Below are 16991 nucleotides of genomic sequence, written 5' to 3' on the forward strand. Positions count from 1 at the left end.
ATTGGAATCCAGCTTAAATGCACTGATTTTGACCTTTGATCCTGAACTTTCATTCGGACCAAGATCTTTGACCCTAACCTTAAGATGGAAACTGACTGCTGGAAAACGTAGGTTAAAAAATGTCCGTGTAGCCGCGTTTGCATACCGCGTTTATGTAACTTTGCATTTAGAAGCATTTTTTAAAGATAAGCACAGGAGAACCTCCCAAATGCCCAGAATGCACTGAAAAGTGGTAAATTATTAACTATTTCAGACTGTTTCAGAGAAATACAGAGAAGCAGAGACAGCAGTATGTGTTGAGATTAGCTTAGGTGTGAGTTGCTCATTAACATTTCTTTTGTTTCCAAGGGTGGGAAAGGTGTCTGGTGGAGGGAGTCATTAAGGCCACCTGAGGAATTTGAGGTGTGAATGGTCATTAATATATCTTTTGTTTCCAAGGGTGGGAGAGGTCTGAGGTGTGAATTGGTCATTCCAGTGTGTGACAAGTAGGAACATCCTGTGTTCAGTGTTTTGTCCATTTGAGTACCTTGAAAACCCTTTGCATGCATTTTTCATGATGAAAAAAGGCTCTGGACAGCATCGGGAACTGGAATAGTTAAAAAAAAAATTCAAATGCAAACGCTTATAGACGCATTTAGCCACATTTACAAGCATTTTGCGTTTGAAACACTGATAAAATCTACTGCTGAACGCAAGTTTTCTGCATTCAAAAAAACGACTGTAAACTCAACTGCCTGTAAACGAAGATGTGTACGTGGACACAGGAAAACATTAGGGAGAGTTCAGGGGCTGCTGATAAAAACGCTGAACAGCTCCTAAACGTGAGTTTATCAGCTGCAGTGTACATGAGCCCTAACCCTGGCACTGTCCTAGATCAAACCCTGATCTAACAATTATATCTTTTTTTTATTATTTTTTTCTACTTTCTTTGTTTGTGGACAATTTTCTCCTCTAGCAAGGAGAAAAAGATAAATTTTTTCTCCATTCAAAAGGAGAAACAACACAGGGGCGGGCTAGAGAGTGACTGATCACTGGTATAGCTAATTACAGGCTCACAGCGATCATGTGATATGGACCGGTCCTACTGTCTCCCGATCATTAGTACGAGACTGTCGACACCTCAGTCTCTGTGTTGGGAGCATACTTGACAGTGCACTTGCAGCACAAATATGGAGGAGCATATATGCTGCTCCATGGATGAAGACCAACTTCTGAGAGGCTGTACAGATCTAAGGGACAATGATTGGCACTACTATGCTAAACTAAGCTAGCCCAAATAAAGCTTAATGCTACAGTTTCACTTTCTCTTCCTGGTCTCCTCCCTAACCTTACCCTGTGACTAGACATTAAAAAAAGAAGCAACACACCGATGAGCTTTTTTTCTCTGTCACCCTGCTCTCTCCTTCTATCGGTATGCTTGTTATACCGCAGCACACACAATTTGCTCATTTTGCTGTTTCTCCTTCCCTCTGAACTCTGCTGTGCAGAGACCACAAGTCCCTCTTATCAAGCCAAATGCCGGGACTTCCACTGCTTGCATTTTAAAAAAAGAACATTTAAATTATGTATTATTTAATTGATTACAGTGCTGAATTAATTTGTGTCTTTTTTACCTTCCTCTTTAAGGACCACATGTGGGCAGGTGTAGGTTTTCCTCCAACCTGTAGGAGGCACTGTGCCATTATAACAGGTGGAGTAGCATCTCTTAAGGGAATTGTCCCCTTATGGCAGGGGTGTCAAACTCAAGTTTATTACGGGCCGCATCAAGACTATGGTTGCCCTCAAAGGGCCAGTTGTCCAGAGCCTCCCCCTTCCATCAGATGTCAAGAGTCCCCCACCATCCCTTATATAACAGCAGCCTCTCCTTACCTTATACTGCTCTTGGGAAGAAGCTGGGGGTTGAGCTAGGAAGAATAAAGTGTTGGGTCTGGAGGAGGACCAGAGGAGGGCTATTGTCTGCTGCTGGAGTCTGTTGAAGGCTGAGACCAGGGGATGCTGCATCTATAGGAGGAGTTCTGTCCTCCTCACTACTGCTGAGACAAGGTGGAGATGGAGACATGGGGGCTGAAAAGGTGCAAGGGCCACATGAAATGGGATGGCAGGCCAGATTTGGCCTTGTGTTTGACATATGTGCCTTATGGACTCTGTTAGTGTCTCAGAGACACCAGCTGTCTGATTGGACATTACAGTCTCTCAAGATCTAAGGTGGCCATCTTGGTGTGGGACTTTATTCAGGAGCACCTGAAGCAAATGGTAGGTCAGGAACAGGTACCACCTTGCTAGGAAAAGCAAGTGTATGGAAAGCTTGCTGATGAGTAAGGTTAGTACAGGGACATTGCCCTCAGTGGGGGAATATCCTGGTATCGTGGAGCTTTCCCCCCAACAGAACAATTCCTTTCCGGTGCTAACCACCACCGCTCCAAGCTGTCCTCTGATAATACAGGCCTGAGCCTGGTGATCCAGTGCATTGCCTTATATCAGAGCCTACAAGAAATGTCATTATTCTTTACGGCTAACCTATACGTGTAGTACAAGACGATTAACATCTTCACGCCGGCGACATGCAAATGTGCGGCCTCTGGGCCTTAACGCCGAGCGGCCACAAATTTGTGTGCAATCCCTGCAGACATGTCCGGTACTCAAGGAAAGGTCCTGATCTCCTCTTTCGATCTGGACTTTTCCCGATCATGTGACCGCCGCGACGGCGAATCATGGTGGTCACATGACCCTAAAACCCAGCCCCGCCTCCAGGCTTCTGAAACCCTTAAAGGGCCGGGAGGTGCCGGCGCCAAGGGGTTAAATACCATCAAGGATTAAGTGTGGTCTCTCCCTGATCAGGTACCTTGGGCCTAGGGCCTACCTACGCACATATGCTAAACAACATCAAACTACACACTTTGTAACAGACAAACCAACAAATGAGTGAATGTACCTAAATGGACATTTGTTGAATTTCGGATCAGTTTGTAAGTTTACTATTTTAATGTTGTTGCCTTTATAATGAAATTCATTTAGTTTTGTTTTATTTCATTTATGCATTTTTGACCGAATTCACATTTTTCCAATGCATTTGAAGTATTTGATTCGAATTTGAATTAAATTCAAATCAGAAATAGCAAATCGATCCAAAATAATTGTGAGGAATAGCTGGTTTTATTCAATTCAAAATTCAAATTTCGGAAACCGAATATTCTGTCTATTTTGTTCTATTCTATTTTTTTCTATTCTACTCTATTATTTTCTAGTCTATTCTATTTTATTCTATTCTATTATTTTAATTATATTCTATTTATTTTTTATTCTATTGTCTGTTATTTTCTATTCTATTCTGCTCTGTTTTACTCTATTCTTTTCAAATCTGTCCTATTCTGTTTTGTTCTAATATTTTCTATTCTTTTCTTTTATATTATATTTCTTTTCTGTTCTATTTTATCACATTATTATTCTTGTTATTATACATGATTTATATAGCGCCAACAGTTTGTGCAGCACTTTACAAAATTCTTTTATATGAAATTCTGTTCTGTTTTATTCTATTCTTTTATATTCTATTCTATTCTGTTTTGTTCTACTCTATTTTCAAAATTCAGATTTTGAATTTCTATTCTGTTCTATTTGTTTCTATTTTTGTTTTTTTATTCTGTGCTATGCTATTCCTTTCTATTCTATTCATTTATTTTATATTCTATTCTTTTATAATCTATTCTGTTTTATTCTATTCTATTCTTTTTGAAACTTGAATTTCAAAAAACGGCTAAACGGCTGATACACAGGGGTGGACTGACCATTTGGAAATTCGGGCACTGCCCGAGGGCCCAGGGTCAGTAGGGGGCCCCATGAGATGCCCCTGGTACCTTTTTCATAGGCTTTTTTGAGTTTGGGCAAGGGCACAGGGGCCCCATGATCCCCTATTGCCCGGGGGCCCCATGAGCTGTCAGTCCGCCCCTGCTGATACACACGATCTTTGAAGGAAATTAGCAATAGTCAGATGTATGTTTATATTTCGAATTTGTTTTTGAATTCGATTTCATTTTTTAATTCGATTCAATTAAAATTTTCTACACAATTTTTTTAGTTATTTCAGATTTGTATAACTTTGTCACTATTCGGAATTCGGATACTTCTAAATTTTTGTCCATATTTCAATTAGAAACAAACCTCACGTGACTAATAATTAAGTGATAATCATATTAATAGCAATGAAGCACTTGTAACAAGGAGAAAACAAGGATTTTTTTTCATTTTCTTCCTAATGCTTTCAGATATATTTATTACAGATATTGAGCACATTGTAAGTTAATTCCAGACTTCCAGTCTGCAGGATTGCGACTTCCTTAATTATAGTTTATATTACTCAGTAATGGCTGGGAGTTTCCATCAGAGGTATGAAAAACAACATAAACAGAAATTGATAAGGTTCCTGACCAATGTTGTATTGTTCAGTAGAGGTTATAAGAGATTATAAAACAGATGATGCATTTTTATTGGTTGCTGTAAATTAGCTTTGTAGAAATAATACTTGTTTAAGATAACAATATTTCTGCAGAAAATTTTTTGCATATCAAGATCCATTGTTAACAAAATAATTGGGAAAACATTCCTTTGTGAAAGCATTGTAGCCATTGACAATGGATGATCACAGAATGGTCCAGCAATTTTAGGGTCATGATCAGAGAGTCAATAAATACTTTCTGGTCCCAAGAGACACTAAAAGTGAAGTCTACCAAAAATAATCAGTGATCTGACACTGAGGCGATTGGCAAAGACTTGAATCGTAATATGACACATATATTATATATACACTATATTGCCAAAAGTATTGGGACGCCTGCCATGAACTTTAATGGCATCCCAGTCTAAGTCCACAGTCTCCACTCTAATTCATCTCAAAGGTGTTCTATCGGGTTGGGGTGCAGGCCAGTCGCTCATCAATGTCTTTATGGACCTTGCTTTGTGCACTGGTGCGCAGTCATGTTGGAACAGGAAGGGGCCATCCCCAAACTGTTCCCTCAAAGTTGGGAGCATAAAATTGTATAAAATGTCTTGGTATGCTGACGCCTTAAGAGTTCCCTTCACTGGAACTAAGAGGCCAAGCCCAACCCCTGAAAAACAACCCCACACCATAATCCCCCCTCCACCAAACTTTACACTTGGCACAATGCAGTCAGGCAAGTACCGTTCACCTGGCAACTGCCAAACCCAGACATGTCCATCGGATTGCCAGACAGAGAAGCGTGATTGGTCACTCCAGAGAACATATCTCTACTGTTCTAGAGTCCAGTGGTGTCGTGCTTTACCACACTGCATCCGACACTTTGTATTGCACTTGGTGATGTAAGGCTTGGATGCAGCTGTTCGGCCATGGAAACCTATTCTATGAAGTTCCCTACACACTTTTGTTGTGCTAATCTGAAGGCCACATGAAGTTTGGAGGTCTTTAGCTATTGACTCTGCAGACAGTTGGCGACTTCTGCGCTCTGTGCGCTTCAGCATGCGCTGACCCCGCTCCATCATTTTACGTGGCCTACCACTTGGTGGCTGAGTTGCTGTTGTTCCCAGTTGCTTCCACTTTGTTATAATCCCACTAACAGTTGAGCGTGAAATATTTAGTAGCCAGGAAATGTCACGGATGGACTTATTGCACAGGTGGCAACCTATCACGGTACCACGCTTGAATTCACTGAGCTCCTGCCACTCTTTCACAAATGTTTGTAGAAGCAGTCTGCATGCCTAGGTGCTTGATTTTATACACCTGTGGCCATGGAGGTGATTGGAACACCTGAATTCAATGATTTGGAGGAGTATCCCAATACTATTGGCAATATAGTGTACATCTGGATGCTTTAGGATGCACCAAGAAACTGAAGCATACACATGGATCTATATGCATGACCAAATCTTTTGAGAGTGCCCAGCTTCAATGCCCTGGTCATATTGGTGACTAGTCCATGCTCCACCGTATGACCAGGGCATTGGAAGTCAACACTTTGAAAGTGTCCAGCTCCAATGCCCTGGTATTGATAGTCTTCTCCATGGATTATTCACTATTTATGTTGCATTTTGTTTGCTAAAGCACTACATTTCCGAAACAATTGCTATTTTTTATTAAAATATAATTTTCCCATACTCTATTGTGTCTCAGGGCTGAGGGATCTCCTCCAGCCCCCTTCAGTCACTTGTTTATACATGTGCTCCTGCTTTGGTTGTCCATCATCACTCTACATCACCTTCCTGATGGTGACAAAGGTAGACCATGTCTATGCTATGTGTCACAGGCTCAACCAGGAGTTCATGTGACTAGATGACAATACAGGAGCACAGTTGGAAGTAGTCACAACATAATACAAAGTGCCTGAATAAGAAACTTCATAGCAGGATCACCAGGTACTCTTTTAATGTTGGCTGCAGTTTAAAAACTTTTGAAATTATCTTAACATGCTAAAGCCTATATAAATTTTTAGAGATAGTTATTCATTAACTATGTGTGTTGAAATGACCAAAATCTCAGATAATCTTCACCTTAATTCCAACATAACAATTACCTGCAGAGTTTTTAATTACATATGTTGCCGTATCAGCTTTTTTAGTAGACATGAGCAGAACGAATGCATGCAGAAACAGTGCTACAGCTACCACTGGACTTACAGTGCTGGATGGGATAAAAGCTGCCATCTTTCACATAACTCATTCTCACATCATCATGGAAATCCCACAATGGCATCCTTTATGCATCTGTACCTGAAAAAGTGTATTCTTGTCCAAGGACATTGAGATAGGTTCAGTCCAGGTGATACCTCCCTCAGTATTATCAGTAGGGCACATCTTTTAGACCATTTGTCTAATTTCCCATTTGCCAAGAAATATATATATATATATATATATATATATATATATATATATATATATTTATTTATTTATTATTCATATTTATTTTTATATTTGTGAAGAAATTGTACCTCAATATTTCCTTACTTGCATTGTAGATCATCCCCTGCAAGACGGGCATTGTCTATATGCAGAAGAACTTGAGTGTTTTCCATTCTGGCATCAAATATCTGAAAAGGATTGCAAAATTAAAGCCCAACTCTAAACTATTGTTAAATTTGACAATGCAGTGTTGTGCACTATAGTCTGGTTTTATTTGTTGGTTATTCACTTTCAATTATAAAATGGCACCCAAAGGCAAAGTATTTGAAATCAGTTTGGCCAATATTGTACTGAATACTGTGAGCTATTTATTCTATAAGTAACTGAGATGGGGCAGAATAGAAGGATGCAAAGAGTTACATAGGTTGAGATCATTTAATGGGGCCTGACACATCCATATAGAAAGCTTTATTGGTGCAAATGATATTACCAGAATATCTGTGGATAGTCATATTTCCTTAATATTATCTGTATCAGTATCTAGCTAGTTAACATACACAAGCCCTAGAACCTGTGTTGATGGGTTTTTTGTTTACTTTAAAACTGCTTCTCTTCCTTTAAAGTCATTGGAAATGCAAAAGCAGCTTGAAGCTGGTTGAGGCAGCTTAGAAGTAGGCCAAATGCAAGTCAGAAGGAGGTCAACTACAGGGTGAATGTACCTGTTAAAGAACTCTGAATATATCTGAAAATAAGTTGGATTTGCCCATCAGCACAAGGCCAAAGCCCATAGGCACAGCCCCCAATGTTGGGCACATTCTACAATCATGATTACACAGTCTGCACCATTTTCTTTTAGATTTTCCAAATAGTGCAAGGGCTTACCTGAACAAGCCATTCCATTCACATTTAATTAAAAATACACTTACACCTTGCTGGTCTTGGTAAATCTATAGGACATTGTAAAATTAGATTGAAGAGTAACAAGCTTTGGCAGCTAAACTATTCAGTAAACAGTTTAGCACAATTTACAAAATATTAAGTATGTACCCACTAACTTACATGGAAGTTCATTGGTTAATAAAATTGTGTTGCAGTACATTTCCACTAGCCATCAGTTTGTATAGAAATGAAATATGTTACTGTTCCTGTAGGCATCTAAAATCATAATTTCTGGATAATTGGTTTCTTCTTGAATGCGCATTTTGTGTATCTTGTAGAGAAACAAAACTGTAACTTTTACAAAGGTATGTGACCACTGTGAGTAATTATGCGATTCATACCTCTCTCTGAAGCTCCTCAATGCTCTTCAAGTTTTTGCTGTAGTCAGGCAATTGTTGAGGTGCATTTTTTTCATGCCACTCTTTGATCTTCCTTTCCAGTAGTTGGTTTTCTTCTTGCAGTGCATCCACCGTCTCTAAGTAGGCAGCCAGTCGGTCATTTAAAACCATCATAGTCTCCTTTGAATTCATATTAAACAGTCCATCATTCTTCCAATCTCCAGAACTTTGAAAACTGTTCATGTTAAAACCAAAATGATTGTCTATACTTCCAGATCCAAATGTTCTTTGAAGTCTTGACCCACCGTAAAAGCTAATGGACTCTGGAGAGCTCTTGTTACACACTAAGGACAAATGCCTGGAAAGCTTTTTTGGTTGACCACCACATGAAGAGGTCCTCTTGAGAGATCCAGCAGTAGACCAAGCTTTTTTAAAAATGTAATTCATATTGAAGAGCTTGTTGTGCTTGGACAAACAAAGGAAGACTTTGTTGACTTAGAAAATGAGAATCACTATTTGTACATCTTTTATAAGAACTCTTGTGGGTGTCACAGTGACTTTTTATGGGAATTTTACTGGCGTCTAGGCCTATGGCAGGAGAATCTCCAACTTCATCAAAGGTATTTTTAAGACTGATGGCTATTTTGTGTGTATGAACATCAGACAGAAATACTTGTCACGCCCTGTGAAACATTGTACTAAACATCATTTTTGCACTGTTGACCTTAGAGTATACATGCAGCATACACCTGCTAATTAAAAGGCAACTGTAACCACAATTAGGTATAATGAATATGAGATAATACCTACTGAAAATCATTAGAAATCAGTATATTAGAAAGCACAGGCCAAGTGCAATTGTAGGGTTCACATCTCCTAAGATGAATTCTATTGTATAATATAAGTTATTACAGGGAGTAAATATTAATTGAAATAAAGTCAATTATGGATGTTCAAACTACATGACAGACATAGACTAATGGCCAGAGACTACAACTAATTACCAGGCAATGACAATAATGGACAGGCAGGCAATCCCCTGTAAATTCAAATGTAAAAATTGAGCTCCTAAAGTGGTCCTCTGTCCAAAGAAATATGGTAGTTGTGTGGCTGCCACAGGTTTCAGCACTTTCTGAGACACTGTTAAAAAAACAAAATAGATCCTAAAGTGTTTTGCCTGGCAGCTCAAAAGGCTAATCCCAATGGATACACAAGTTGGCTTCAAATGACCCACACACTTTGGGTTCCTTTCTGTGTTTTTATGATAAATTACTGTACACGTTTCATCATCTCCCAGTGTTTGGAGCTTCTGGGTTTTTGTCCTGTACATGTTCAAGGCTTCAGTTTAAACTGAACCAGATGCAATCCCTCAATCCCTTCCACGTGCTCCATCCCTTCTCAAATGGGTGATCATTATAAGAATGAGGTACTGCTTGCCCAAGAATAAGAAACCTCAGTTTTTTGCTTTATGGATGATTTGGATCATGTATTCCTTCTCCAATTCCTTCAAGAGCTGGATACAGGATCTTTAGGTTTGAGGCATGCCTCATTGGCCTTCTCATTAGTTGTTTCAGTTATGTTATGTCCCATGAATATATTTTTTAAGGGCTGCTCCAGACTCCCCCATCCTTCTTCCTTGTTTCTCTCTTCTCTTTCCCTATTTTCCCCTTTTTTTTTCTTGTTACTTCTTCACAACTCATCAGGTACATGTTTAAGCTATGAGTGACAATTGTTTGGCCCTTTTTCACTGAGCCTCTCCTCCATTGGAGTAGGTAGTTAGTAATGGTCCTGCTTAAGCTGGAATTTCATGCTTGAGTCTCATGAGAGATATCTTATGTCATTTATGCTCTATTATATAGTTCTCATTGCCGCGCATTGTTTTTTTTTTTTATTTTGTGACTGTGGTTGGCCTGATGTTTGTCCCCCTTCTTTGTAAGTGGGGAACTGTTACTTTTTCGCTATGTACCTATTGTGCCTTTGTTCAATTTTATTTGGTTCCTGAATAAAAATATATTCAACCATAAACTGATCCGGATGCTGCTTGCCTATGCTAGGCAAAGCAACTGGTTTACTTAGTAGTGTACACAGGGCTAAGAACTCTCCTTCAGCACAAGATGACTGCAATAAGACCTAGCACTTGGCCACTCAGGTAGCCATTGCTTCTTCATGGGGAAGGGGAGTTATATGATAGTCCATACCTGGAAGTACCTGGTACTTCATTTTGCTTCCACGGGCTAATGAAGATTTAATGAAGGTTGGTATAAGGAATGGGAGGGGGCATTGAATATGCAAGCCTTGAATATAGGATTTAGTTCTACTTTAAGAGAACCAGGATCAATTCAAGTTACAAATAAATTCAAGATAGAAGTTTGTATAATTCATCCTGTAGCAACCAATAAAGTCCCCTCAACACTTCAACTGTTAGAAATATCAGTTGGTGTGCAAGGGTTGATGGGAATTAACCACTTGAAGACCACCCTATAGCAGTTTTACTGCTACAGGGCGAACCTCCTGCACTCAGGGGCATGCGTGTGCTGCCGATGGATCGATTCTGCCGTGAACTATCACAGGAGAAGCTGATATGTGAGTCCCAGTAAATGGATGTTAACTGGCACCCGTCGATTGTCGAGCAGGGAGGAAGAACAGAGCTCTGCCTATGTTTACATAGGCAGAGCTCTGTTCTGACAGAGGGGAGTTAATCGATCATGTGAACCTGCAGAGCTGGGAACATGATCCATCACTTCCCCTTGTACCAGCACCACCTAGTGTACACCAAGCACATAGCAAGGCACACTTAACCCTTTGATCACCCAAGATGTTAACCCCTTCCCCACCAGTGTCATTAGTACAATGATCAGTGTATATTTTTAGTACTGATCACTGTATTAGTGTCACTGGTTCCCACAAAGTGTCAGTTAGTGTAAAAATGTCTGCAATATCGCAGTCCTACTATAAGTCGCTGATCGTCGCCATTACTAGTATAAAAAAAATAAAATTCCACTATAAGTCCCATAGTTTTTAGACCCTAAAACTTTTCCTCAAACTAATCAATATACAATTATTGGGATTTTCACCAAACATATGTAGCAAAATTGGTCTAAATTTATGAAGAAATTTGATTTTTAATTTTTTTTATTGGATATGTTTTATAGTAGAAAATAAAAAAAATGTGTGTTTTTTCAAAATTTTCAGTCTTTTTTGCTTATAAAATGCAGAGGTGATCAAATACCACCAAAAGAAAGCTCTGTATGTTGAAAAAAAGACATAATTGCATTGCATGACTGCTCAATTATCAGGTAAAGTAATGCTGCGATGTATCGCAAAAAATGTCCCGGTCAGAAAGGGGGTAAATGTTCTGGAGCTGAAGTGGTTAAAGTTAAAGAAAATGGCATCATGTATATACAGTATGACCTTAACCTATTATTAGACCACAAAAAAAACTTTCCCTTTGCAACTTGTTGTGTGAGCCAGTTTAATGGGGTAGGAAGTCCCCTAATCCCCCATCCTGTTGGGTAAGATGGCTTTGTGGGAAGTCAAACAAAATGACAAGAAGCTTCAAAATTTTGTTTAAAATGTTAACCTAATAGTAGATCCTTTAGGTCCAGCTATTAAAGTGCATGTAAAGTGAAAAAGTTTCTTTATAGTTTTCGATAGAATAGAAAATGTTTAAGAGCCCTGTCAGGTTTTTTTATTTTTGCTGTTTTTGTGCAATTGAGGAGATTTCCTCTCACTCATTGTCCCAGAAACACAGAAGGTTGTAAGATGATACCTTTTTTTAGAAAGTTGTCAAGAACAGGTGTACCCATTGCCAATGTTTCCCCTCGTCTTCCATCATGACCATTTGAAAATGTCTGGATTTCTCATCATTATTTAAACTGGAGACAATGGTCACCAGGACAAAAAGAGAGGGTTAAAACAGACCGTGCTATAAAATCTTGAGGTTCTAACCTTTCCACAGTCAATCCAAAGGTAATAAAAATGATAAAAATGGGGTCTATTTATAAAATATTTACTGTGCAAATGTCTCAGCATTTTCACAGCTGTTGTGAATAATCCAAGTAATGTGTCTAATATGTTTATTTCCTGTGATCATCAGCTCCATCTAATGGCCAAAATGATGTATTTTTCTGAAATCCTCCATTAAGTAAAACTCTACATTATGGCAACTAGATGAAGCTTTCAGTGTAGTGCATTGACTGCCATTTTGAAAGAAACATATAGCAAAAAGGAACAAAAAATGACAAATAGCGACTGGCAATCTAGATAACATTAGCCTAGACTGAGATGTAGGTTTGGCATGTTATGTACAGGCTATTTAAATAAAAATAAAATGCAAGCTATCATTTTGTTCTTAATGAAAACCTTAACAGGCTCGTAAATGTCTGTGAGGTGAGTTATTAGTTCAGCAAATGTAAAACAAGCTGTTTGAAAAGCTTTTCCAATTAAACACTGTTTACTGTTCTTATGGCAATGTATAATGGGAGTTTATGCCATCTTCCTCAATGATATTATGGGAAGAGTAGGTCTGACACCTACACAAGGCACATTATTATTTTATGGGGTGAATCAGTATGTTAGCTTTTGCTTTTAGTAGGAAAAGATTTTTAGAGGTAAGGAAATCCATTCAAATGTGACACATTGGGGTTGATGTACTAAATGTGTAGTCCATATCCGCTTTGCAAAGTGTGTTGGTGAATTAGGTGAATTTGGGTTCACTATGAATATCCAATCATATGCAAGAAAGTTTTAAAAAGACAGATTTTTGCTTGTGTGTCATCAGATGATTAAAGCTTTGCCTTATTTATTAAGTTAGTGGTGTACTGCTAGACTACAATTTATCCTCTGACCTGAAGGAGGCATTGTGCTACTTCTTCTTAAGTTTGGAAAGAAACCATTTGGAACTAGTTTGTCCCCTATTATGGGCTCCAGGCATCTATCTTGGGGGGGCTGGCATCTCCTATTGGATGCCAAAATATCATCAAGATGGGCGGCCATCTTGACACAGACATGTGTAAATAGCAGTCTCTGTGCCATTCGGTGCACTCACACGGGTGGGAGTAGGTCAGGAATTGAGCCCCACTTGTTAGGGAGAGAGTAGGAGCAGCATTAGTGAGAGGTGCCTGACGAGGAGGGAAAGAGTAGGTCTCTTCTTGCTGATTCCTCACCTTTCTTATCATCAGTGATACCCCACGAGGTGAGATCTTGCATGGAGCTCCAGTCCAAGGGAGACTGACAGTAGTCTTTAGCCTCTTCCATTTTCTAACAATTGCTCCAACAGTTGATCTATTTTCACCAAGCTTCTTGGCAATTGCCCCGTAGCCCTTTCCAGCCTTGTGGAGGTCCACAATTTTGTCTCTGGTGTCTTTTGACAGCTCTTTGGTCTTGCCCATGGTAGTAGTTGGTGTCTGACGGACTGTGGAGTGGACAGGTGTCTTTAAAGAGCTCAGACAGGTGCTACTAAGTTAGATTAATAAGTGGAGTAGAGGTGGATTTTTTAAAGGCACAGTAACAGGTCTTTGAGAGCCAGAATTCTTGCTGTTTCTTAGGTGTTCAAATACTTATGTTCAGCAGTGCAAGACAAATAAATTCGTTAAAAATCATACAATGTGATTTCCTGAATTTTTTTTTTAAATTCTGTCTCTCAGAGTGGGAATGCACCTACAATGTGAATTGCAGACCCCTCCATGATTTCTAAGTGGGAGAACTTGCAAAATTGCAGGGTGTTCAAATACTTCTGTTCTTCACTGTATGTGGAGCCATTTGAGTAAATTACTTTATTTCGTGATCATTCAATATCTACAATATAACATAATGTTGAAGTACCAATTTACAGTATGCTGAATCCTCTCACTAGTTGGGTATGCTAGATAGCCTCATCCACATAGTTGTCTGGTTGCCTCTCAACATCGTGCCCACAGAGAAAAGAGAATTATCAGCAAGGACATTCCTCCCTGGAGCTCACTGGCCTTGATTGGCATGGGATGTCAGTTTCAGCTACAGCTTAAATGCAGTTAGAGTGCCTTAGGCCTGACTGGCAATTTGTTGATTTAATTACAGTACATTCCTGAGGCCCTCTGGAGCTATGTACTGTCACTCTACATGACTGTGGTGAGGGGCGGAAAAGTCACATCCATCATCAAGGAACTAAAACATTGCCTGAGGCCTGACTGGCAAGTGGTGAACTTGTACAGTTTGCTTGACAATAGAAAAGCAACAATGCAATCTGGAACTGTAACTGAGTCAATGCTTCATTGTTTACTGCCTATTGCATGATGTAAGTAATTTCACAATGTGTATTTCATTTAAAGGCCTTTATACTGCATCACTACTAAGACGGAGATGTCAAGGAGCTTGGTTTTTGCTTTTCATTGACTTATCACAACAGGCTCATTGCAGCCAATGGTGCCATTTGGTGACATTTCCCCTACTTGCCAAGTAATCACACTTCTTTTCAGGTTTTTAAAATGTGTATGAATGGGTCTGGGGGAATGAAAGGTCAACTGCTTCCAAAGGGGAACTTGGCCAAAAAAGCTTGAAGACCATTGCTCTAGGTTATTAATGCTTTTTAAGTAGGATCAAAAAGGGTCATGTTGTGATAGCCTGGCTAAAGCTGACCATATACAGTTTTTCTCTCCAAGTCCATCAATTCCTCAATCCATGCTGAGGAGCATGAATGGAGGAATGGCAACTGGAGTAGGGGCTGCTGAATACCTGAACAATGCCTGTATCTTATTTTATTCAAGCGTTGTTCCGCCAAAATTTTCTTATCAGCTTTTTCGGTAAAAGTTGATTGAAAAATTGACTTTTGTAAAGTTGGGGCTGCCAACGGGGTCACCCATTTTTGGTGCAGTTCCATTGAAGACTATTGCACAAAAAACGCAATCTGGGGCAAGAAATAAGTCCTGGCCCTTTAAAAAAAAATACACCGGCTCAAAACACCTAGCTTCAAAAGGGCTTGAGTGTTCAGTTGGGGCCTGTGTTGATGGACTATGGATTTGTGTTGATAGCATGCATAAGTGGGAACCTAGGGAAAATGTATGGAATATATTCTGGATTGCTCTGGTAGACAGGTCTCTCGTTCATCACTGAAACCCAGAGCCTCATTTGCTCAAGAAAGCCAAAGCACCTAGCTTCAAAAGGGCTTGAGTGTTCAGTTGGGGCCTGTGTTGATGGACTATGGATTTGTGTTGATGGCATGCATTTGACATCAACTTCTGAGATCATTCAGAATTTATTGACGGGTGCATTTGTCTTGCAGTTGACTTACTTCAAAGCTGCATTCAACCTGCTTTGAAACTGAACAAAAAAATTACATTTAAATTTATTTCTCAATAGCCACAAAAAATATAAATCCAGCTGGTATGCATCAGATGCCTCTGCAAACCCAGAATCAAGATCATCCTACACAAGGATAGAGAACAGCAATGACTGATCTTTATTACAGTACAGATCTTAAAAAAGATTCAATTAATATTATTACATTGAAATTTTCCATACATTTGCATAGGAATGCAAAACCCATTTGAAGGCAACAAAAGCCTGTCCTTATAGGCCCTTAGTAGGGTTTGACATGGCTTTGCTACCAGCATGTCAATGTGGCATGTGGCTTTTTGGAGCTTATGTTGCGGTCTTCAGGCACCAGCAGTTAGTGGTGGGAGTGGAATCACTGGTTTTAAAGGGGCTGTAATAGTAGTAATCCCGTGCAGCATCATGTCCCCAGTCTCTGACTATATCCTTCAGCATGCCACTAGTCTCCAGCTGCTCCTGCAGTGTTCAGTCTCTGACCATCTCATGTAGTATGTCTGTAGTCTTGGACAGTCTTCTGTAACATTGCAAGTACTGAATATTATGTATGCCCCCCTGATGATGTCAGGGGCCATAGTTGAGGCCTCTTATGTCAATTTTAAATGTTAAAGTTATTGTAAAGATTGCAATTTTAAAACAAAACAAATACATTATACTTACCTGCTCTATTCAATAGTTTTGTGCACAGCAGCCGACAGAAGAGCCTCTTCTTTTTGCATACCCCACAAGCAGTTCTGGCTCCTCTTCCCTGCCGAGTGACCCCGATAGCAAGCCTCACAGTCAGTGAGCCAATGAGGAGAGAGCAGGCTTGCTCCTAAGTCATGCTCCTGTGAATGGACATTGTCCATTCACACACAGAGTGTAGCTCACCCTCGCCCTGCTCTCTCCTCATTGGCTCACTGGCTGTGATTGACAGCAGCAGGAGCCATTGGCTCTCAGTGCTATATGAGCCAATAAGGAGAGAGCAGGGGCAGGCTGACCATTTGGAAACTCGGGCACTGCCCGAGGGCCCGGGGTCAGTAGGGGGCCCCATGAGATGCCCCTGGTACCTTTTTCATAGGCTTTTTTGAGTTTGGGCAAGGACACAGGGGCCCCATGATCCCCTATTGCCCGGGGGCCCCATGAGTTGTCAGTCCGCCACTGAGAGAGAGAGAGACCCGGGAGAGCCACATCACTGATGATCACAGATGGGGTCAGGTAAGTATAAGAGGGGGGGGGCTAGCTTCACCCAGAAGGTTTTTTACCTTAATGCATAGAATTCATGAAGGTCATGTGTATAGACATTTATAGATGGTTATATCCTACATACTGTAGCTAATATCAAAGCTCATTTTAAAAGCTTTAGCTTTGACCCAACAAGAAGTGTGTTGGACCTTTGCAGAGAGACCACTGCTTCCACACAGAGAGCAGGGGTGCTCCTCTGCACCAGGCTGACAGGAGAAGGGCTTTTCTTCTCAGGTCATGGCTGTCTTTTAAAGGAAATAAACTGTAGGACTTTACATACCTTTTCTTTTGGTGCATCTGAAATGTACTTAAGTTATA

General features: G+C 39.9%; 1 protein-coding gene across 1 annotated transcript in view; it reads right to left on the reverse strand.

The window, feature by feature from the left end:
* The window catches only part of LOC149464469 (keratin, type I cytoskeletal 19-like), a 37561-nt gene extending 28937 nt beyond the window's left edge, over positions 1–8624 (reverse strand). The window contains exons 1-2 of the mRNA XM_089674437.1: positions 8148–8624; positions 6973–7055 (exon numbers count right to left, since the gene is read on the reverse strand). Coding sequence (XP_089530563.1) covers positions 6973–7055; positions 8148–8591 — 527 coding nt within the window. The 5' untranslated portion in view covers positions 8592–8624. The remainder of the gene's footprint in view (positions 1–6972; positions 7056–8147) is intronic.
* Positions 8625–16991: the final 8367 nt, after the last annotated feature.

This window comes from Staurois parvus, unplaced genomic scaffold (genome assembly GCF_062004578.1).
Source record: "Staurois parvus isolate SC_StPar_1 unplaced genomic scaffold, SC_StPar_1.0 ptg000151l, whole genome shotgun sequence".
Classification (NCBI taxonomy): Eukaryota; Metazoa; Chordata; class Amphibia; order Anura; family Ranidae; genus Staurois; species Staurois parvus.